Source organism: Loxodonta africana, chromosome 11 (genome assembly GCF_030014295.1).
Source record: "Loxodonta africana isolate mLoxAfr1 chromosome 11, mLoxAfr1.hap2, whole genome shotgun sequence".
In the NCBI taxonomy this organism is placed as follows: Eukaryota; Metazoa; Chordata; class Mammalia; order Proboscidea; family Elephantidae; genus Loxodonta; species Loxodonta africana.
Window position 1 is genome coordinate 16,822,373 of NC_087352.1, and position 22,470 is coordinate 16,844,842.

Consider the following 22,470-nt stretch of genomic DNA (forward strand, 5'->3'; position numbering starts at 1 on the left):
CCTAGGTCTGGGGGAGGAGGGGGCCAAGGTCTGGGACTCCTGGGTCTGAGGGAGGAGGGGGCCTGGACTCTTGATCTGAAGGTGGAGGGGGCTGGGGTTGAACTTCCCAGGTCTGAGGCGTTCCTGGCACCGCCCCTGGGGCCGGGCTCCACGATTCAGCCTCTATTTAGGACTTGACCCCGACGGCCTTAGGGGACTTCGGAGGTGGAAAGAGGCCTGGAGTGGCAGACAGAAGAGACTAGCTGACGCGGAATGGCCACGGGAAGGCGCTACGCTGGGAAGGTGGTCATTGTAACAGGGGGCGGACGCGGCATCGGAGCCGGGATCGTGCGTGCCTTCGGTGAGTTGGGGTCTGCGTGCTTGGGTTTGGGGTTCTGGGAGAGGAGCCCGGGGGCTGATAGGAGTGGGAGGAAAGGACCCCAATAGTGAAGTCAAGACTCTTATAAAAAACCAATTTTCATGCCATTAACTGCCGTCGAGTGGATTCCGACTGATAGCCACTGTGTAGGACAGAGTAGAACTGCCATATAGGGCTTCCAAGGAGCAGCTGGTGGATTTAAACTGTACACCTTTTGGTTAGCCGCCGATCTCTTAACCACTACTCCAGCAGGACTCCTCTAATTTTCAGGCTAAGGTAGGGTTTTTCAATGGTAGCCTGGGGCTTGAGATCTTTCTGTTGTCTAAAGGCAGCTCCTCCCTTCTTGGGATCTCGGGTATTAGGGCTGCAAAACAGGTGGCTTGGGGAAGGTATCTCTTGCAGGCTTAGGGTTGACTCTGGAGCCGGGGACGGGGGACTGGGAGCCCTTAGCAGGCACCTGGAGTAGCCTAGCAAAACAGATGTTGGGGCCTTTGCCCTTTGTCCCAGAGAATCATCATGAGACTTGAGTGTCACGAGGGGTGGGAGGGCTGCTCGGCCCTCTCTCCTGGTGGCCACAAGGGGGCAGCAGAGGCTTTCACCAGGTCTGTGCTGGGGTAACCTGTTCCCTTTCCTCTTCTCAGTGGAAAGTGGTTCCCACGTGGTCATCTGTGACAAGGATGGTGAGTGAGAGTCCCTCAGTCTTTGCCCCCAACCTTTCCTCCTTCAGACCCAGGAGCCTGAGCCCCCAGTCTCCTCCTCCTTCAGATCCAAGGATCCTGGGTCCTGGCCCTCTCTTTCTTCAGACGTGGGAGTCCAGACCCCTGGCCTCCTCCTCCCTCCGACCCAGGATTCCAGGCTCCCAGCCCCCTCCTTCAGAACCGGGAGTCCCAGCCCCCTACTCCCTCAGATCCAGGAGTGGAGGCTCACAGCCCTTCTCTCCCTGCAGAGTGTGGGGGCCGGGCCCTGGAGCAGGAGCTTCCTGGCACTGTCTTCCTCCGCTGTGATGTGACTCAGGAGGAAGACATGGAGGTGAGTGCATTTTCTATCCACACTCCCCAGCTCCAAATGTTACCATCTTTCTCTGTCTCTGCCTTTTTTCTCCTCTGAGCTATTGTACCTGCTGTTCCTTCTTCCTTTCCCTTTCCTTCTCTCCTGGTTATCTGTCCTTTGTATCTGTCCCAGATGATTCAGACCATGTCATTTTGCCCAGAGACTTCTTCTGATTCTGCCGGCCAGATCACATGTCCCTTGAGTAAATTCTGTTTTCTTTGCCACATCCTAAAGGCTCTTACCACACCTGTCACATGGTTGAGTTCCTCCAAGTGGTCTCCTTCTTAACAGTCCCTGCCTCCATCTCTGGATTCTATCCCTTCCCTCTAATCAGTATCTCTCTGGGTCTCTGTCCCTCACTCTCTGGATCTCTGACCCCCTCTCTCTGGGTCTCTGTCTTCCTCTTTCTTTGAGCCTCTGTCCCCCGTCTCTGGTTCTCTGTCCCCCTCTCTCTCTGGGTCTCTGTCCCCGTCTCTATGAGTCTCTGTACCCCTTTCTCTATGGGTCTTTATCCCCCTCTTTCTGGGTCTCTGTCCTCCTCTCTCTTTGAGTCTCTGTCCGCTTGTCTCCCTCTCTCTCTGGGTCTCCGTTTCCCTTTCTGTCTGGGTTTTTGGCCCCCTCTCTTTCTCTGGGTCTCTGTTCCTTATCTCTCTGGGCCTCTGTCCCCCTCTCTGGGTCTCTGTCCCCCTCTCTATGAGTCTCTCTGTACCCCTTTTCCTATGGGTCTCTGTATCCCTCTCTCTCTGGGTCTCTGTATCCATCTCTCTCTGGGTCTCTGTCCCCCTTTCTTTCTGGGTCTCTATCTTCTTCACTCTGCATATCTGGCTACCTCCCAACCAGGTCTCTCATTCCTTCTCTCTGCATTTCTGAAATGACACTGCAGTGTGGCCATAAGTACCCTCACATGCCTGATTACCCTGAAAGAGTCTCACCCTTTCTCTAGCTCCCCTCCCTGCCTTGCTCTTAGGATCCTTGGATCCCTCCCCCCCAGGGGCTGGTACCACAAGCTGTTCCCTCACTGAGTGTCTCTTTCTCCCCAGGCCCTAATCTCTGAGACTGTCCGCCGTTTCGGCCGCCTGGATTGTGTGGTCAACAATGCTGGCTACCGTGAGTTGTGAGGCCCCAAGGCCAACCTGCCCTAAAGCCAGCTCACCTCCTTTTACCCTCCCCTTCATCCTGCACTGCAGTTTCCCCTTTTTCTGACCCCGATTCCCTCATCCTCCTCTATACCTCTCTATGTCTTTGGGCAGGACAATACAACTATGGCATCCCCCAGGCTGGGGCTTTAATCCTGACTCAGTTTCATTCTTGCTGTGTGCCCCAAGCTGGTGTCTTCACCTCTCTGTGCCTCAGTTTTCACATCTCTAAAATGATGTCATTGGGGGTTCAGTGGTAGAATTCTTGTCTTCCACGCGAGAGACCTGGGTTTGATTCCCAGCAAATGCACCTCGTGCTCAGGGACCAGCCACCTGTCAGTGGAAGCTTGCGTGTTCCTATGATGCTGAACAGGTTTCATCAGTGCTTCCAGACTAAGAAGGAAAATCTGTTGCTCCGTTTCTGAAAATCAGCCAATGAAGATCTTATGGACACAACAGTCTAACCCGCAACCGATCATGGGGATGGTGCAGGGCTGAGCAGCGTTTTGTTCCACTGACCCCACGTATTGGCAGGGAATCTAACCGCGTCTCCCATATAGAAAGTGAGAATTCTACCTTGAACCACCACTGTCCCCTGTTGGGGATTTAGCAGTGAACAAAACAGAGAAAACTTTCCTGCCTCTATATGGAATTCACATTCTAGAGTGAGGAACTAGACAATAAAACACCAGGATATGATAGGATGTCTGGGGCGATGCATACTGTGAGAAAAATAAAGCAGCTTGAGGCCAAGAGAATGGCAGGCACTATTTGGGACAGAGGGTCTGGGAAGGCTTCTCCGAAGACATTTGAATAGCTCCCCATGGAAGTAAGGCAGCGTGCCCAGGGTATGTGGACAGGAATATTTTAGCACCTCCACACCTTTCCATTCTGGAACCTTCTGAACAAAGTACCGCACACTGGTGGCTTAAGGCAACAGAAATTCACTCAGTTCTGGAGGCCACAAGTCCTAATTCCAAGTGTCAGCAGGGCCATCCTCTCCAGGAGGCTGTAGGGAAGGATCCTTCCTTGTCTCTTCCAGCTTCCAGTGGTTCCTGGTGTCAAAAATAAACAACCTGGGGCATCATGGACAGATTGCTATGCAGGTGCAATAAACAACCTTTGAAGTTGGGCAGCCCGTCGTGAACAAGTAAATCCCGGCTCCGATTAGCTAAGATTTTCAGGGGGTTCATATGTCATTTCATCAGGAACTTTGAACAAAAATTTTTTGATTGGTTGGCGATTGTGTTGAAATACATAAAATCTTGTCAGAGAGTAGGATGCTCTCAAACATGATAAAAGAAAAATAGAAGTCTTGCTAGGAGACAATCGCAAGATCAGTGAGCCACGATTGTAAGAACTCTGGAGTCTCAGAAAAAGGATATGTTCGGTAGTCTTTGATTGTTTTCTGAAAGAACAAGTCGCAAGTGTTTCAGTGAGCCTGATCACCTAAATACGATTATGTGAAACAAGACAAGCTGCTTCTAAAGGTTAGTTACAGTGTAAGGCATAAATATAAGCTTTAAAAAATTATATACAAATGATTATACAGCACATAGGTTTGTAACTTTTAATAAGCTGAACTTTGGTGTCATGGGCAAGAGAACAGCTATTTTCAGAAAGCAAAACTTATAATTTTGTTTGACACTGACAATCCTTGGCGTTCCTTGGCTTGTGGCTGCATCACCCCAGTCTCTGCCTCCATCTTCACATGGCCGTCTTCCCTCTGTCTGTCTCTCTGTCTCTTTTATAAGGAGTCCCTGGATGGTGCAAATACTTAAGCGCTCAACTACTAGCAGGAAGGTTGGTGGTTCGAACCCACCCAGAGGCACCTCGGAAGGCAGGCCTGGCGATCTCCTTCTGAAAGATCACAGCCTTGGGAATTCTATGGGGCAAAAGGAGCCCTAGTGGCACAACGGTTAAGCACTAGGCTGCTAACCAAAAGGTTGGCAGCTTGATCCTACCCAGTAGCCCTGGGAGAAACTCTGTGGAGCAATTCTCTGTCCTACAGGGAGGGTCTCTATGAGTCAGAATTGACTTAGCCGTGGTGGGTTGATGCAGTATGACCTCATGTGAATTTAACTGATAATATCTTCAAAGACTCTATTTCCAAACCAGGTCGTGTTCACAGGTACCCAGGATAGGACTTCAACATATCTTTTTGTTTTTAATTGTGGTAAATACATAGGTAGCAAAACATTTGCCATCTCAACACCCTGCACATGTACAGTCCAGTGACATTAAATACGTTCATCGTGTTGTGTTGTTGAACCATCTCAGCATATCTTTTGGCGGGACACAGTTCAACCCATTACACTGTCTCCCTGCCCCTCCATTCATTCATCTCCTGATGTTTTGGGAGCACTCAGGTTTATTTCTTTCCATTTTCCATCTTCTCCTTTGTTCTTACTCCCCTATCTTTCCAGCTCCTGGTCTTCTGAATTTTTTTTTGTTGTTGTTCCCTTTCCTCCCCCAATTCCTTCTATTTATTCATCAAATACATTCATGGCACCAAGTATCAGGTACAGATATTGACTTTTGATAGTTATAAGCCCAACAACAAGGTGTTAGCCTTATTCTGCAGATGGGGAAACTGAGGCACGGAGAGGCAGAGTGACCTGCCTGAGGTCACACAGTCAGGAAGTGGCAGTGCTGGGATTTGAACTTAGATAGTCTGGCTCTAGACACTATTTTTTCTGTCTCTCTCTCTCTCTCTTTTTTTTTTTTAAGTAATATTTTATTGTGTTTTAGGTGAAAATTTACACAGCAAATTAGGTTCTCCTTAACAATTTTTATAACAATCTTGTTCTAAATATGTGTCAGCATTCTCATTATTTTTCTTCCATTTCCATTTATCTAGCTTCCCTGCCCCTCCTTACTCTCTCATCTTTGCTTTAGGGTAAATGTTGACAGTTTGGTCTCATAGTTGATTATTTAAGGGAGCACGGTATGCACAGGTGATACTTATGTTATAATCTGATCTATTATTTGGCTGAAAGGTGACCTCTGGGAGTGGCTTCAGTTCCCAATTCAAAGGGTATCTTAGGGTGATAGTATTAGAATATCCTTTGGTCTCTACTGGTCCAGTAAGTCTGAACTTTTTTAGGAATTTGAGTTTTGTTCTACATTTTTCTCCCATTCTACCCAGGACCTTCTATTGTGTCCCTGGTCAGTAGTGGTAGTGGGGCACCATCTAGTTCTTCTGATCTCAGCGTAGATGAGGCCGTGGTTCGTGTGGCCTATTAGTGCTGTGGACTAGTTTCTTCTCTGAGTCTTTGGTTTCCTTCGTTCTCTTTTGCTCCAGACAGTAGAGACCCACACTGGTCTCTCTTAACTGATGCACAATTTCCCTTCCTTTTCACCTTTGTTTCTACCTGCCACTCCCTGAGCCCCCTCCTCCATTGCCCCTGTCTCCCCTTCGCATGCTCCTGTCACAGGAATCCCCTCACTCTCTCCTCTTCTCTCTGCCTCGCCATCTACTCAGACCCGCCCCTGCAGTGGCTGCAAGAGACTTCCGCTCAGGGCTTCCGACAGCTGCTGGAGTTGAACCTGCTGGGGACATACACCTTGACCAAGGTGAGGTCTGGGGCCCTGGCTGAGGGCGAGAGTCACCTCTGACAATGGGATTGTGTATGAGTGACCTTGGAATACTGAGTGCCTTAACACGACAAAAATTGAGGTGTCAGCAGGGCTGTGCTCTCCCTGAAACCTCTAGGGGCAGGTCCTTCCCCTTAATTTCTAGCTTCCGGTAGCCCCAGGTGTTTCTTGGTTTGTGGCAGGGTCGCTGTAATCTCTGCTTCCCTCGTCTGTGTCTGTGTCTCTTCTCTTTCTTTTTTAATATTTTATTGTGTTTTTGGTGAAGGTTCACACAGCAGTTTAGGTTCCCATCCGACAATTTCTGCATACATTGTTCAGTGCCATTGGTTACCTTCTTCACAATGCGTGAACATTCTCATCATTTCCGTTTTCATTACTGTAGGTTCCCTGTACCCTTACGTTCTCATTTGTGTTTTAAAGTAATTGTTGACCATTTGGTCTCATACAGGTGATTATTTAAAGGAGAGCAGTACTCACGGGTGATAGTCTTTATTTAGTGAGCTAATCTGTTACTTAGGTACAAGGCAACCTCAAGAGTTAGGTTCTGTTCAAGGTTTGAAGAGGATCTCAGGGTGAACTTTCACCTAAAGCACAACTGGAAAAAAAAAAGAGTATCTCAGGGTGATAGTCTTGGGGAGTCCTCCAGACTTAAATATGCAGTAGGTCTGCATAGTTTTGTTTTTTTTTTTAAGGAATTTGAGGTTCTGTCGCACATTTTTCTCTTATTACTCTTCTGTTTTTAATAAGGATGCCACTATAGGGTTGCTACGAGTCAGAATTGACTCAACAGCAACAGGTTTGGTTTGTTTTTTTTAAACATCTGGTACAATCTCATGTAGTTGTTGTCGTTGGGTGCTGTCGAGTCAATTCTGACTCCTAGCAACCCCATGTGACTGAGTAGAACTGTCCCATAGGGTTTTCTAGGCTGTGATCTTTATGGGAGCAGATTGCCAGGTCTTTCTCCTACAGAGCTGCTGGGTGAGTTTGAACCACCAACCTTTCGGTTAGTAGCTGAGCACTTAACCACTGTGCCACCAAACCAAAACCTGTTGCTGGTGAGTCGATTCCGACTCATAGTGACCCTATAGGACAGAGTAGGACTGCCGCATAGGGTTTCCAAGGAGCGGCTGGTGGATTCCAACTGCCGTCCTTTTGGTTAGCAGCTACGCTCTTAACCACTGTGTCACCAGGGCTCCCTAAAACGGTATATATGTGTGCCCTTTTGGACAGTGTGGTCAGGGAAGGCTTCCCTGGAGGTGACATTTGAGTCAAGAGCCCAAGGAAGTGTCTGACGGAGAAGTCCCAGGCAGGGAGAACAGTCAGGGCAAAGGCCCTGTGGCAGGAATGGGCTTGGAGTGTAGGAGGAACAGGGAGGAAGACAGTGTGGCTAGAGCTGAGTGACTGAGGAAGAGGGGACAGGGGATAAGGGCAGAGAGGGGACAGATCATGGGTGTTGGTGAGGAGTTTGCTTTCATTCTGAGGGAGGCCAGAGCCATGCGAGGATTCTGAGCAGAGGAGGTACAGGGAGCTGCTGTAACCAGGATCGGGCGCCCTCTGGCGGCTGTGTGAGGAACAAGCTGTGGGAGGTGAGAACTGAAGCTGCCATGGTCCAGATAGAAGGGGATGGTGAGAAGTGGTCAGACTCTGGACCTAATCTGAAGATAGATTTCTTTATAGACCAGATGTGGGGGCGGGTATGAGAAAGAAAGGGGTGGAGCTGCCATCGGCAGGGACTGGAAGCGGCTTCTCTGTGTAGAACTGAGTAGAGTAGAACTGCCCCATAGGATTTTGTAGGGTATAATCTAAAAAAAAAAAAAAAAAATTTTTTTTTTTTTTTTTTTTTAATCTTTATGGGAGCAGATTGCCAGGTCTTTCTCCCCAGGGAGCCGCTGACCTTTTGGTTAGCAGCCAAGTGCTTAACTGTTTGCGGCCTTAGGACTCCATACGTAGGTATGAAAAAACCAAATGCCTTGCCATCTAGTTGATTCCAACTCACTTGTATGGAGTCCTGGGCAGTTTGAACCCACCCAGAGGTACCTTGGAAGATAAGCCTGGCGATCTATTTTGGAAAGGTCACAGCCTTGAAAACCTTACGGAGCTGACATATATGGGTCTCAATGATTCGATGGCAACTAACTTTCACCAACTGACTGACCACTAACAACAAAATATATATATATATATATTTACGTACATATATACACACATACATATATACATCATATACACACACATATATATACACACATACATATATATGTATGTATGGAGCACTGGTGGTGTGTGATTAACAGCTCAGCTGGAATCCATCAGCTGCTTCTTGGAAACCCTATGGGGTAGTTCTGCCCTGTCCTGTAGGGTCACTATGAGTTGGAATTGACTCAACGGCAACAGGTATGGGTATGTATATATTTTAATTTCAGATTGCTTTTATTTTTTAAATTTTTGTATTGTTGTAAAAATATAAAGAATATAACATTTGCCAGTTCAACATTTTCGTGTGTAAAATTCAGTAAAACCGATGACGTCAATCAGGTTTTGCAACTGTCACCAATATCTGTTGCCAAACTTTCCGTTTCCATAAAGAAACTCTGTGCTCCCTAAACAATGATTACCCTCTTCCTCCATTCCTCCTGCTCCTGGTAATCACTATTAAACTCTGATCCCTGCACATTTGCCTAGCCTAGGTGTTTCCTATTAGTGAAATGATGCAGTGTTTGTCCTTTTGTGATTGACTGGTTTCATGCAGCATCATGTTTTCAAGGATCGTGCTTGTTGTGGCATGCATCAGGGCTTCATTTCTCCTTATGGCCAGAGTAGGATTCCACTGTATGTGTAGACCACATTTTGTGAATCTTTTCATCTGTCGATGGTCATTTCAGTTGTTTCCACCTTTAGGCTACTGTGAATATTAGTGCAACAAACTTAGTTAACCAAAACGAGTTGTCATTAAGTCGATTCTGACTTATGGCAATCCCACGTGTGTCAGAGTAGAACTGTGCTCTGTAGAATTTTCACTGGCTGATTTTTTGGAAGTCAGTCATCTGGCCTTTCTTCCAAGGCACCTCTGGGTGGACTCAAACCTCCAACCTTTCTGTTGGCAGCCTGGAGTGTGTTAACCATTTGCACCTCCCAAGGACTTCATACATTTAATTAGCTGTTAGCATTTAAAAGCCAAGAGATTTCACATAGTCAGATTTCTGGTTTTTCTTGATAATTTGGCCGAGCTGGTGAACTGGACCCATGGGCGGGGCAGTCTGCTAAGCAGGGGAGGGACCTAGCTCTTGATTGTACTCCAGTCCCTGCCTCTCCCTATTGGACTCCCTGACTCTGTTCCCTATGAGTGGTCCCTACAACACCCTCACATGGGACTGAAGGGTCTAGATTATGGGGCTGGTCCACCTGAGTTCACATCCCAGCTTGGCTACTTCCTAACTATAACATCAGGCAAATTACTCAATCTCTCTATGCCTCAGTTTTCTTCTCAGGGCAGCTCTGTGGTTAAATGAGTCAATACACACAAAGCCCTGAGAGCTGCCTGGCACAGGTTTTACCCTGTGGGAGGTTTATTACTTATCACGAACCTTGCCCTCATAGTGTCTCTTTGTTACCAACCCATCCCACTCAGTTTGAGATCCTTGTGATGTCCTTTGGGCAAGTGGAGCCTGTAGGGTGGCAGAAGGGAAAAGGTGAGATTTGATCTGAACCTTGGTGGGAAGGATGGAAGTGGGGAAGTAGGGCAAAGAGAATTCACTTACCCAGAAGGGAGTGTGAAGAGGCCCTGGGGCCAGAACCACCTGATATTTTTTTTTCTTAATAGAATTTATTTTGCCAGTTGACTTAGATGTCCCCTGAAGCCATAGTCCCCAAACCCCCGCCCTTGTTCCACTGACCTTAGAAGCATTGAGTTTATTCAGGAAACTTCTTTGCTTTTGGTCCAATCCAGTTTAGCTGACCTTCCCTGTATTGAGTGTTGTTGCCCTTCCCTTCACCTAAAGTAGTTCTTATCTACTATCTAATCAGTAAATAACCCTCCCCCACCCTCTCTCCCTTCCCATCCTCGTAACCACAAAAGAATGTGTTCTTCTCAGTTTGTCCTTTTGCATCTAATATCACTCAGCATAATGCCTTCCAGGTTCCTCCATGTTATGAAATGTTTCACAGATTCATTATTCACCATTGTGTGAATATACCATAATTTGTTTATCCATTCATCCGTTGATGGGTTGATGGGCACCTTGGTTGCTTCCATCTTTTGCTACTGTAAACAGTGCTGCAATAAACATGGGTGTGCATATATCTGTTCATGTAAAGGCTCTTATTTCTCTAGGTTATATTCCGAGGAGTGGGATTTCTGGGTTGTATGGTAGTTCTATTTCTAACTTTTTAAGGAAATGCCAGATCGATTTCCAAAGTGGTTGTACCATTTTACATTCCCACCAGCAGTATATAAGAGTTCCAGACTCTCCACAGCCTCTCCAACATTTATTATTTTGTGTTTTTTGGATTAATGCCAGCCTTGTTGGAGTGAGATGGAATCTCATCGTAGTTTTAATTTGCATTTCTCTAATGGCTATTGATCGAGAGCATTTTCTCATGTATCTGTTAGCTGCCTGAATATCTTCTTCAGTGAAGTGCGTGTTCATATCCTTTGCCCAATTTTTAATTGGATTGTTTGTCTTTTTGTGGTTGAGTTTTAACAGAATCATATATATTTTAGAGATATGGTCGGAGATGTCATAGCTGAAAATTCTTTCCCAGTCTGTAGGTGGTCTTTTTACTCTTTTGGTGAAGTCTTTAGATGAGCATAGGTGTTTGATTTTTAGGAGCTCCCAGTTATCCAGTTTCTCTTCGTCGTTTTTAATAATGTTTTGTATTCTGTTTATGCCTTGTGTTAGGGCTCCTAATGTTGTCCCTATTTTTTCTTCCATGATCTTTATCGTTTTAGACTTTATGTTTAGGTCTTTGATCCATTTGGAGTTAGTTTTTGTGCATAGTGTGAGGTATGGGTCCTGTTTCATTTTTTTTCAGATGGATATCCAGTTATGCTAGCACCATTTGTTAAAAAGACTATCTTTTCCCCAATTAGCTGACACTGGGCCTTTGTCAGATATCAGCTGCTCATATGTGGATGGATTTATATCTGGGTTCTCAATTCTGTTCCGTTGGTCTATGCGTCTGTTATTGTACCAGTACCAGGCTGTTTTGACTACCGTGGCAGTATCACCTGATATGTTTTAAGAACCAGAGATGCCCCTGTGCCTATCTGCAGTCTCAGCAAATACAAAACCAAAAAAACCCAAACCCATTGCCATCAAGTCAATTCCAACTCATAGTGACCGTATAGGACAGAGTAGAACTGCCCCATGGGGCTTCCAAGGAGCAGCTGGTAGATTCAAACTGCCAACCTTTTGGTCAGTAGCCTAGCTCTTAACCACTATGCCACGGAGGCTCCTAACAAATGTAAACATTTTGTTAAGCTTGTTTCATCCATTGCCTTCTCCCTTCCCCCACCCAGACATGATCTAATTTCATCAGGAAGAACTTTGTATGTACCATGAACAAAACTGTTGCTGTGGCTGGGTTCCACGGAGTGGATTCCAACTCATAGTCACCCCATGCGACAGAGTAGAACCGCCCCACAGGATTTCCTAGGTTGTAATCTTTATGGGAGCAGGTCACCAGGTCTCTCTCTCCTGAAGACGCTGGGTGAGCTTGAACCATCAACCTTTCAGTTAGCAGCCGAGCACTTAACCGTTTGTGTCACCAACAGATCTGAATAGGATTTTCTTTTAATTTTGATATAATTTAACTTGCAAAAAAATTTCCAGAATAATACAGAGAACTCCTGTATACCTAGACGCTGCGTGGTTAACATTCTACCACATTTACTTTCTTCTCTTTGTCTACTTATCTTTGCATTCAACTGTTTGTGTATCTACAAAGTATCTGTGTTTCATCTGTCTATCTGTCTACCTACTTACCTATTTTTCCCCCTGAACTATTTGAGAGTAAGTTGCAAACTGGATGCCCCTTTACCCCTATAAGTACTTGGAGTGTATTTCTTAGAAAGAAGAACTTTCTGTTAGCCCAAGACAGGAACCATTCCCAAAGCCAGCTCTTCAGACAGGGATTGGACTGGACTATGGGGCAGAAAATGATACTGGTGAGGAGTGAGCTTCTTGGATCATGTAGACACATGAGACTGTGTGGGCAGACCTGTCTGGAGGGGAGATGAGAGGGCAGAGGGGGCCAGAAGCTGGCCAAAGGGACATGAATATAGACAGTGGAGAGGAGTGTGCTGTCTCATTAGGGGGAGAGCAACTAGGAATATATAGCAAGGTGTGTATAAATTTTTGTATGAGAGACTGACTTGATTTGTAAACTTTCACTTAAAGCACGATAAAAATTAAAAATAAAAGAAACAAGAACATTCTCTTACTCAACTACAGCAAGATTTTCATAATTAGGAAATCAACACAGATACCATGGTTTTAGCTAATTTACAGATCTTATTCAGAGTATTGGAGTTTTTTTAACTTTAGCACAGTACCATCATCACACCTATTGTCTTAGTTATCTAGTGTTGTTGTAACAGAAGTACCACAAGGGGGTGGTTTTAAAGAACAGATATTTATTTTCTCACAGTTTAGGAGGCTAGAAGTCTGAATTCTGAGCACCAGCTCTAGGGGAAGGATATCTGTCTCTGCTGGCTCTGGAGGAGGATCCTTCTCTCAGCCTCAGTAACCCTGGTGCTCCTTGTTCCCTTGGCGATCTCAATGTGGCATCTGCCTTCCCCTCCATTTGTGCTGGCTTCTCTCTGTGTCTAATCTACACTTTTATAACTCAGAAGTGATTAGGTTTCGGACCCATCCTACATAGATAAGGCCTAATTAACATCATAAAGAACACTATTCCCAAATGGGATTACATCCACAGGTATAGGGGTTAGGATTCCCATACATATTTTGAGAGGACACAATTGAATCCATAACACCTATGGAAATTGGTTTTCTACCCCAAAGCAGACCCCAAGATGAGGATTCTGGTGTGGGGGGGGTTCAGGTGAGAGGAGATCAGGAAACACTGCCAGAGGCATGGAGTGGGGTCAGTGGTCTCAGGCAGCAGGTAAAGGGCCTCGTTAAGCCGGTTACCACTGTAGTAACCGGGGCAGGATCCCCTGGGGGAATTCAGGGAGTCTACAAGGAACCTCTACCTCACAGTTATCCCTCGCCCAACAGGCGAGGGGGAGCCATAAATTGTTTTAATAGAAAGATAAATTTAATTTTTTGTTAAAAATGGAAACAAACAGAAAAGTAAAAAGAGTAACATAATAATGCCCATATGCTCATCACCTGTATTTAACAAGTATTCACATTTTGCTAGATTATGTTTTTATACATATATTATGTTGTTGTTAGTTGCTCTCACACTGATTCCAACTCCTGGCGGGCGACCCCATGTGTGTCAGAGTAGAACTGTGCTCCACAGGGTTTTCAAGGCTGTGACCTTTCAGAAGCAGATCACCAGGCCTGTCTTTTGAGGTGCTTCTGGGTGGGTTTGAACCACCAACCTTTCGGCTAGTAGTGGAGCCCTTAACCATTTGTACCATCTAGCTACCTATATATATCATATATGTATATATATATTTTTTTTTTGCCTAAGAATTATAAAGTACATTCTGACAGCATGATTGATCATTTCCAAATTCTTTAGTAAACATCTCCCAAAAAATAGAATTTTTTTTTACATAACTAAAATGCCATTATATCTCCTAATAAAATCAACATAATTCCTTTGTATCATCAAATACTCAAGCCCTATTTAAATTCATCCACTTGTCTTGAAAATTCTTTTTATAGTTGAGCATCCAGGTGAGCCCCTCCCATTGTACTTGGTTTTCCTGAGGGCAAAGACTTTTGTCTGCTTGCTCTTGCCTTTGTGCTAGCACCTAAAATAGTGCCCATTGTGAAGAAATCTCTCAACATGTGTAAGTTGCTGCCATAGTCACCATTATTATAACCACGACCATCATCATGACCACCATCACCATCATGACCACCATTAGCACCTCCGCCATTATTATAACCATCACCATCATGACCACCATCACCATCATGACCACCATTATCACCTCCACCATTATTATAACCATCACCATCATGACCACCATCACCATCATGACCACCATTATCACCTCCGCCATTATTACAACCATCACCATCATCACCACCATCACCATCATTACTATTTTGTTGTCAGGTGCATCAAGTCAGCTTTGATTCATAGCAACCTATGTATAACAGAAGGAAACACTGCCCCGTCCTGCGCCATCCTCAGAATTGTTATGTTTGAGCCCATTGTTACAGCCAGTGTCAGCCCATCACGTTGAGGGTCTTCCTCTTTTTCACTGACCCTCTACTTTACCAAGCATGATGTCCTTCTCTAGGGACTGGTCCCTCCTGATAACATGTCCAAAGTACATGAGATGAAGTCTCGCCATCCTAGCTTCTGAGGAGTGTTCAGGCCGTACTTCCTTCAAGACCAATTTGCCCGTTCTTCTGGCAGTCCATGGCATATTCAATATTCTTCATCAACACCATAATTCAAAGGCATCGATCTTCTTCAGTCTTACTTATTCATTGTTGAGCTTTTACATGCAGGTGAGGTGCGTGAAAAAACCATGGCTTGGGTCAGGCATACCTTAGGTGTACTGTTAAGATTATAGCCAAGACAACTATGGAGCACAGTTCTACTCTGTAACACATGGAGGCACTGTAAGTCAGAATCCACTTGATGGCAGAGGGTTTGGTTGGTGGGAAACAAGCAAAGTGGGGGATCCCCTGCAGCTGGGTCCAGGAACCCCAACACTTAGGGGAAACAGGGCTAGCCCAGAGTGAGGACACCAGGGGAGCTGATGCCTCCTGAGGGAGGTAGGGAGGAAGGCTAGGGAGGGAGAGGGAGGGAGAGTCAGGCAGATAAGCTTCCAGTGGGGCCTTGATGTGGCGGCCTGGAGGTGCTGGGAGACCTTGGGGAGTGGGGAAGCCTGCCAGGAAAGCATGGGAGGGTCAAGAAGGGGCTGCAGGGAGTATGGGACAAATATTTATCAAGTGTCAACTGTGTGCTTGGCTCTGGAATGAAGGTGGCTCACCAAACTGTGTCTTAGCCATTGTGGATGTCACATTAGTGGGGTGGGGTTGGGAAGGGAGTTAATAAACAATAGCATAGGTAGCAAAGAGGGTTAAGAGGAGAAATAAAGCTGGAGGCAAGGCTGGGCAAGCCAGGGCAAGCCTGGGCTGAGGGCGGGATGGTTTCAGGCTGATGGGAACTGGTGGTTGGGGTGGAGGGTGAAGGCAGCCAAGAGGGGGTTCCTGAGGAGAAGGCCAGAGGATTAAAATTCCTGCCTATCCACATCACTTAAGGACCCTGTGTGGCTGCTAACCCAAAAGCTGGCTGTTCGAACCCACCCAGCGGTACTGCAGAATAAAGGCCTGTGATTTGCTCACCTAAAGATTACAACCAAGAAGACCCTAAGGGGCAGTTTTACTCTGTCACGCATGGAGTTGCCATAAGTGGGGGCCCAACTCCAGGCCAGCTAACAACAACCACATTATTTTAGTGTTTATAACACTTAAAGAGTTGTCAGAAATTCTTACTCATTTATGAGTTTTGGCCTTAGACTGCCCAGCTGCAAGTACTGGCTCTGTCACGTGTCACATGACCTCTGTGAGTATCAGTCACCCCACCGTTCCTCAGTCTCCTCTCCTGTAAAATGGGCCTACCCATTGGACCTCCTTGTAGGGCTGTTGTGAGGATTAACTGAGCTAATTTGTATAAAGAGCTGAGAACAGGTATGGCAAATTCTGTACCCTCAATAAATTTATTTATTCATTCAAAAGATAATTTATGGAGCACCTACTATGTGCCAGGCACCTTTCTTAGTGCTGGGGATGAAATAAAACAAAACAAATTCCAATCGTCCCTGGTGGAATTTTGCTTTCAGGTAAGGGAGACAAATAATAAGTATATATTAGGAGCCCTGGTGGCACAATGCTTAATTGCTGAGCTGTTAAGTGGCTGTTGGGTTCAAACCATCAACCTTTCAGTTAGTAGCTGAGCACTTAACCACTGTGCCACCCAGGCTCCTTCCTGTGAAGATTACACCAAGATGTGGACAAAGGCGCAAAGGCAGATCCTTCAGAGTGAACCACCCTAACAGCTTCTAGCACTTCTTGGCCGGCAGTGTGGTGGCTCTTTGTCCACTAGCTTGACTCTGGAGGTCAGAGGCAGGGCTTTTGGGTATTTGAGCCTCATCTCTTTGGTCTACACCATCTCCTTAATTAACAGCCATTCACAATCCAAGCCAAGCTTATGGCAGTTCTTGTCACTTGAAGAGCAAAGCCTTTTGATCCTTGCTTTTAGCTTATCTCCTAACTGAATCTCAGGCAAAGAACAGCAAGTCTTCCTCTGATCTAGTGACTTTCAGTGTCCGGGCAAAGTAGGGCCCGCAGTATTGACACAAGACTGGGTTCTTTCTTCCCATGTCTCCCCTTTCTAACCGGAGCTATTCAATCTAATTTGAAAGACAACAGGAGACTTAAATCCCTGGTGTGTATTTCAATCTGTCGGACACCCTTTGCTGTTAGGAAACCAAACTGACTTAATTCTTACATAGAGAAATTTCCTCTTGTGTTTCGTACCTAAATACAGGTAAAGTCAAAAACATATCGGGCTTCTCAACTGGAAAAAGAAGGGTGAGAATGGTTGTACAACTTGAATGTCATGTCACTGAATTGTACACGTAGAAATTGTTGAATTGGTATATGTTCTGATGTGTATATTCTCAACGACAATAAAACTAAAATAAGTTATATATAAAAAAAATGACAGCCAAGAAAATCCTATGGGGCAATTCTTCTCTGTTACATGGGGTCGCTATGAGTCAGAACTAGCTGGACAGCACCTAACAACAACAGAGTATGAACAGCAGGTCAGATGGAGTGTGTGCAACAGAGAAAAAGAAACCAGGAAGAGGTCTGGGGACTCAGGGATGGGTAGGTAGCAATTTTAAATAGAATGGTGTCTTAGTTTCCTAGCTCTGCTGTAACAAAGTATCACAAACCAGATGGATTATAAGAACAGAAATATATTGTCTCACAGTTCAGGCTAGGAGTCCAAAATCAAGGTATTGGCCATGTTGATTCCTTCTGAGGGCCCTGAAGGAGAATACATTCCATGCTTTTCTCCCAGCTTCTGGTGATGGCCTGCGATCCTTGGCGTTCCTTGGCTTGTAGCTGCATCACTCCAGTCTTCACATGGCCGTCTTCCCTCTCTCTCTCTGTCTTTGTGTCTCTTCTCTTTTATAAGGACACCACTCATATTGGACTAGGACCCACCCTACTCCTGTACAACCTCATGTCAACTGCTAACATCTTCTGTTTAACCAATGCCACTAGGGCTACTCTGAACTTGCGGGAATCCTGGGTAAATCAAAACAACAAAACACAGTTGCCATCGGGCAATTAAGAAAAGGGTGGGGTCCATTTCTGAGGGAGAGGGTTTGAAGGAGCTGGAGAGGGAGCTCATTGGGATTGCCACTACACAAACCCCCTGGGGCTGCTGGCTTGAACTCTTTAGTCTTCAGTGGCAGGAATCGGCCTTGCCCAGCCAGCTGCCCAGCTGCCCAGCATGAGCAAGGGGAAGGAATGATAAAATCTGACTTTATTTGAGATCATGTGTAGGGAAAGAACTGAAAAAGCAAAGAAAGAGTTTAGGTACCTGGAGGGAGGTGCAGGGGAGAAGTCAATGGAAAGCGGAGTGTGTTTCGTGGAGGGCTCCCACATCATCGTGTTCTCCCCGCAGAGCTCTCTGGAAAACCCAGAGGAACCGACATCCTCTCCATGGATGAGAGAGCTTCCTCTGTTTTTGCAAAACATCCAGCTTTCTGGGTCACTCTTGGATTTTCCAATCTTGATAGGGACAGGGATTTCGGAAACATACAGAGACCCAGAGGTGGCGGGACAGAGACACAAAGAGAGGAGGACAAAGATGCACAGAGAAGGGGACAGAGACCCAGAGAGAGAAGGGAACAGAAACCTGGAGAAAGGGGGATGGAGACCCAGTAGAAGAACATAAAGACAGAGACTTCCTTATGTGCTGAGGCCCTGGAGCAAGGCAGACATGGTGAGCTCCAGAGTTCTGGGTGCTGCCCCTGTGAGACACCAATACCCACTAAGAACGTGTTAGGGAACCAGACATATCCCCCCAACATCTGGTCACCTCTGGCTCCGTTTCCATGGGCTGGGGGAGACCAGCAGCTTGAGCAGCTTATTCTGTCTCCTCTCACCCCAGCTTGCCCTCCCCCACCTGCGGAAGAGCCGAGGGAACATCATCAACATCTCCAGTGTGGTTGGAGCCATTGGCCAGTGCCAGGCAGTTCCCTATGTGGCCACCAAGGTACACCAGCCCCGAGCCCTTCCTTATCTCCCTGCCTGGCCCCCCATGGGCCACAGTCCTGAGACCAGGCTCTTTAGGATTTGGCCCAGAGTAACTGACATCCCCTCCATGAATAAGAGAGCTTCCACTGTTTTCGCAAAACATCCAGCTTTCTGGGTCACTCTTGCATTTTCCAGTCTTGATAGGGACAGGGACTTGGGAAACATACAGAGACCCAGAGAGACAGGGGGATGGAGACCCGGCCGGGGGACAGAGACCCAGAGACGGGGGAGAGATACAGAGAGAGGGAGTTTCCCATCCAACTCCCAGATTCAGCTGTGAAGTCCTCAGTCAAGTTGTTAAATGTCATGTTTCTAGAAGAAACTGAGCCTCATGTGTCCAAAGGAAACCTGCAAGGAAGGTATGCTTCCCTATTCTGATCTCCCTGGTTAGAAGGAAGAGAGGACAGGAGGAGCCCCATCTTCCATAGTCTGAACTTTCTCCCGTTCCCTTCTCTGCAGGGGGCAGTCACAGCTATGACAAAGGCCTTGGCCCTGGATGAGAGTCAACATGGCGTCCGTGTCAACTGGTGAGCAGCCTCAAGAAGGCCGAGAGCCTCCTGGGGGACATGGAAGGACTGGGAGTGAGTCAGGTCTCTGGATGACACAAAAGGTTTTTGCCTAGCTAATAACGAAAGGGTTGGCAGTTCAAATCCACCCAGTGGTGCTATGGAAAAAAGGTCTGGCAATCTGCTTCCATAAGATTGTTGTTAGGTGCCATCAAGTTGGTTCCAACTTATAGAGACCCTATGTACAACAGAATGAGACACTGTCCGGTCCTGCACCACCCTCACGATCGCTGCCATGACTGAGCCCATGGTTGCAGCCTCTGTGTCAATCCACCTCATTGAGGGTCTTCCTCCTTTTTGGTGACCCTCTATTTTACAAGTTGTCTTAGTTATCTAGTGCTAGTATAACAGAAATACCACAAGTGGATGACTTCAACAAAGACAAGTTTATTTTCTCAGAGTAAAGTAGGCTAAAAGTCCAAATTCAGGGTGTCAGCTCCAGGGGAAGGCTTTCTCTCTCTGTCGGCCTTCTTATCAATCTTCCCCCAGACTAGGAGCTTCTCTGCACAGAGACCCCAGGTCCAAAGGATGCGCTCTGCTCTTGGCACTCCTTTCTTGGTGGTATGAGGTCCCCCCCGCCGCCGCCACGTCTGCTCACTTCCCTTCTCTTTTTATCTCTTGAGAGATAAAAGGTGGTGCAGGCCATACCCCAGGGAAACTCCCTTTATATTGGATCAGGGATGTGACCTGCATAAGGGTGGTGCTACAATCCCACCCTAACCCTCTTTAACATAAAATTATAATCACAAAATGGAGGACAACCACACAATACTGGTAATCGTAGCCTAACAAGTTAATACACACATTTTTTGGGAGACATAATTCAATCCATGTCACCAGACATGATGTCCTTCTCTAGGGACTGGTCCCTCCTGATAACATTTCCAAAATATGTGAGGCGAAGTCTCACCTTCCTCACTTCTAAGGAGCACTCTAGCTGTACTTCTTCCAAGACAGATTCGTTCATTCTTCTGGCAGTCCATGGTATATTCAATATTTTTCTCCAACACCGTAATTCAAATGCATCAATTCTTCAGTCTTTGTCTTAGTTATCTAGTGCTGCTATAACAGAAATACCACAAGCGGGTGGCTTTAACAAACAGAAATCGAATTCAGGGCTAGAAGTCGAATTCAGGGCTCCAGCTCCAGGGGAAGGCTTTCTCTCTCTCTGTCCCCTTTGGGAGAAGGTCCTTGTCATCAATCTTCCCCTGGTCTAGGAGCTTCTCAGTGCAGAGACCCCGAGTCCGAAGGGCACTCTCTGCTCCTGGTTCTTCTTCCTAGGTGATAAGGAGGTCCCACTCCTCTCTACTGGCTTCTCTTTTGTATTTCAAAAGAGATTGACTCAAAATACAACCTAATTTTGTAGATTGTGGCCTACCTCATTAACACAACTGCCTCTAATCCTGACTTATTAACATCATAAAGGTTAGGATTTACAACACATAGGATAATCACATCAGATGACAAAATGGAGGACAACCACAGAACACTGGGAATCATGGCCTACCCAAGTTGACACACATTTTTGGAGGACGCAATTCAATCCATAACAGTCTTCCTTATTCATTGTCCAACTTTTGCAAGCGTATGATCGAAAAGACCATGGCTTGGGTCAGGCACACCTTAGTCCTCAAAGTAACATCTTTGCTTCTTAACACTTTAAAGAGGTTTTTTTGTGGCAGATTTGCCCGGTGCAATATGCCATTTGATTTCTTGACTGCTGCTTCTGTGGCATTGATTGTGGATCCCAGTAAAATGAATTCCTTGACAACGTCAGTATTTTCTCTGTTTATCATGATGTTGCTTATTGGTCCAGTTGTGAAAATTTTTGTTTTCTTGAAAACCCTATGGTGTGCAGTTCTACTCTGAAACATGGGGTCACAGTGAATCAGAAATGACTCAAGGGCAAAGGTTTTGGGAGTGAATCAATCAGAACCATGAGAAGTGAGCTCAAGAGTCAAGAGTTTGGGAAGGAATTCCCTGATCATCTTCCACCCTCCCCCAGTATCTCCCCAGGAAACATTTGGACTCCATTGTGGAAGGAGCTGGCGGCCTCAACTCCAGACCCCAAGGCCACAATCCAAGAGGGCACATTGGCCCAGGTAGGAGTTTGGAGCCAGATCCAGGTGGGATGGGGTTGGGGTGGCCCATGGGGCTCCCCTTAACCACCTTCTTTGCCTCTTCTCTCCCCAGCCCCTGGGCCGCATGGGCCAGCCAGCTGAGGTGGGGGCAGCCGCTGTGTTCCTGGCCTCTGAGGCCAATTTCTGCACAGGCATCGAGCTGTTTGTAACTGGGGGTGCAGAGCTGGGCTTTGGGTGCAAGGCCAGTCCCAAGACCCCCGTGGAGACATCCACTGACCTTTCCTGATCTCCTTATTCCCAAGTTGGACATCCCCTGCCTAGGACCCTCCCACCCCACCCTTAGACCACCAGATCCCCACCTCCCATCATCACCTGCCTGTCAAGTGCATTTAGGTCTGCATAAAACCACCTGCAGCCAGAAGAAGGAGGGCGTCATTCCATTTATTTTCTGGCCTCTGTATGAATCCCACCCCACTCACGTCTGGTTCTGGACCTTGAAGGACTAAACTCCCAGCAGACCTCGAGGCTGGCTCCTAGGAAAAATGGAGCAGGGTCTCCTCCAGCGCGCTAATTAAAAGGCCCTCAGGGGAGAGTGAATTAAGCCCTAACTGATCACTTGGGAGATAATGGAAGAGGAAAAGCCAACAGTTCTCTTCATTCTTGGAACTGAGGGGAAAGGAGTTTTCCTTTCTCTGTCTGGGGAGGAGGGTGGCCAGCACTGAGAGGTCCTGAGGGAAGAAAAGGCTGGGGTCTGGACTCCTGGGTCTGAGCGAGGTGGAGGCTGGAGACTTGTACTCCTGGGTGCGAGGGAGGAGGGGACTGGGAACCTGGACTCCTGGGTCTGAAGGAGGAGGGGACTAGGGACCTGGACTCCTGGGTCTGAAGGAGGAGGGGGCTGGGGAACTGGACTCCTGAGTCTGAGGGAGGAGGGGACTGGGGACCTGGGCTCCTGGGTGTGAGGTGGGAGAGGGCTGGGGACCTGTACTCCTGGGTGTGAGGGAGGAGGGAGCTGGAGTCTCTTGGGTCTGAGGGAAGTTGAGACTGAGGGTTGCAAACTTCCCGGCCAGGGTTGGAGAAAACCCGGGATCTGCTAAGTGTGAACTCCCCCGGTGCGGGGGTGGAGCTGTATGGATGCCGCCGATTGGCCGCCACTGTGCGGCAGTCGGGGATAGGCCGCGGCGGGAG

General features: G+C 46.8%; 2 protein-coding genes across 3 annotated transcripts in view; both read left to right on the forward strand.

The window, feature by feature from the left end:
- The window catches only part of PLEKHA4 (pleckstrin homology domain containing A4), a 35,565-nt gene extending 35,260 nt beyond the window's left edge, over window positions 1-305 (forward strand). The window contains exon 19 of one of the 2 annotated variants that reach the window (XM_064294007.1): window positions 193-305. In XM_064294007.1, the coding sequence (XP_064150077.1) occupies window positions 193-242 (50 nt within the window). In that variant the 3' untranslated portion in view covers window positions 243-305. Of the gene's footprint in view, window positions 1-159 lie in introns of both variants that reach the window. The other variant, XM_064294008.1, reaches the window with a different exon arrangement.
- HSD17B14 (hydroxysteroid 17-beta dehydrogenase 14) lies at window positions 228-22,422 on the forward strand. Its single transcript, XM_064294013.1, has 9 exons — window positions 228-340; window positions 1,000-1,038; window positions 1,305-1,387; window positions 2,449-2,515; window positions 6,029-6,120; window positions 18,493-18,597; window positions 19,098-19,165; window positions 21,210-21,306; window positions 21,398-22,422. Exons 1-9 carry the CDS (start codon window positions 253-255, stop codon window positions 21,569-21,571), a joined length of 813 nt encoding a protein of 270 aa, XP_064150083.1. The 5' UTR covers window positions 228-252; the 3' UTR covers window positions 21,572-22,422.
- The last annotated feature ends 48 nt before the right edge of the window (window positions 22,423-22,470 follow it).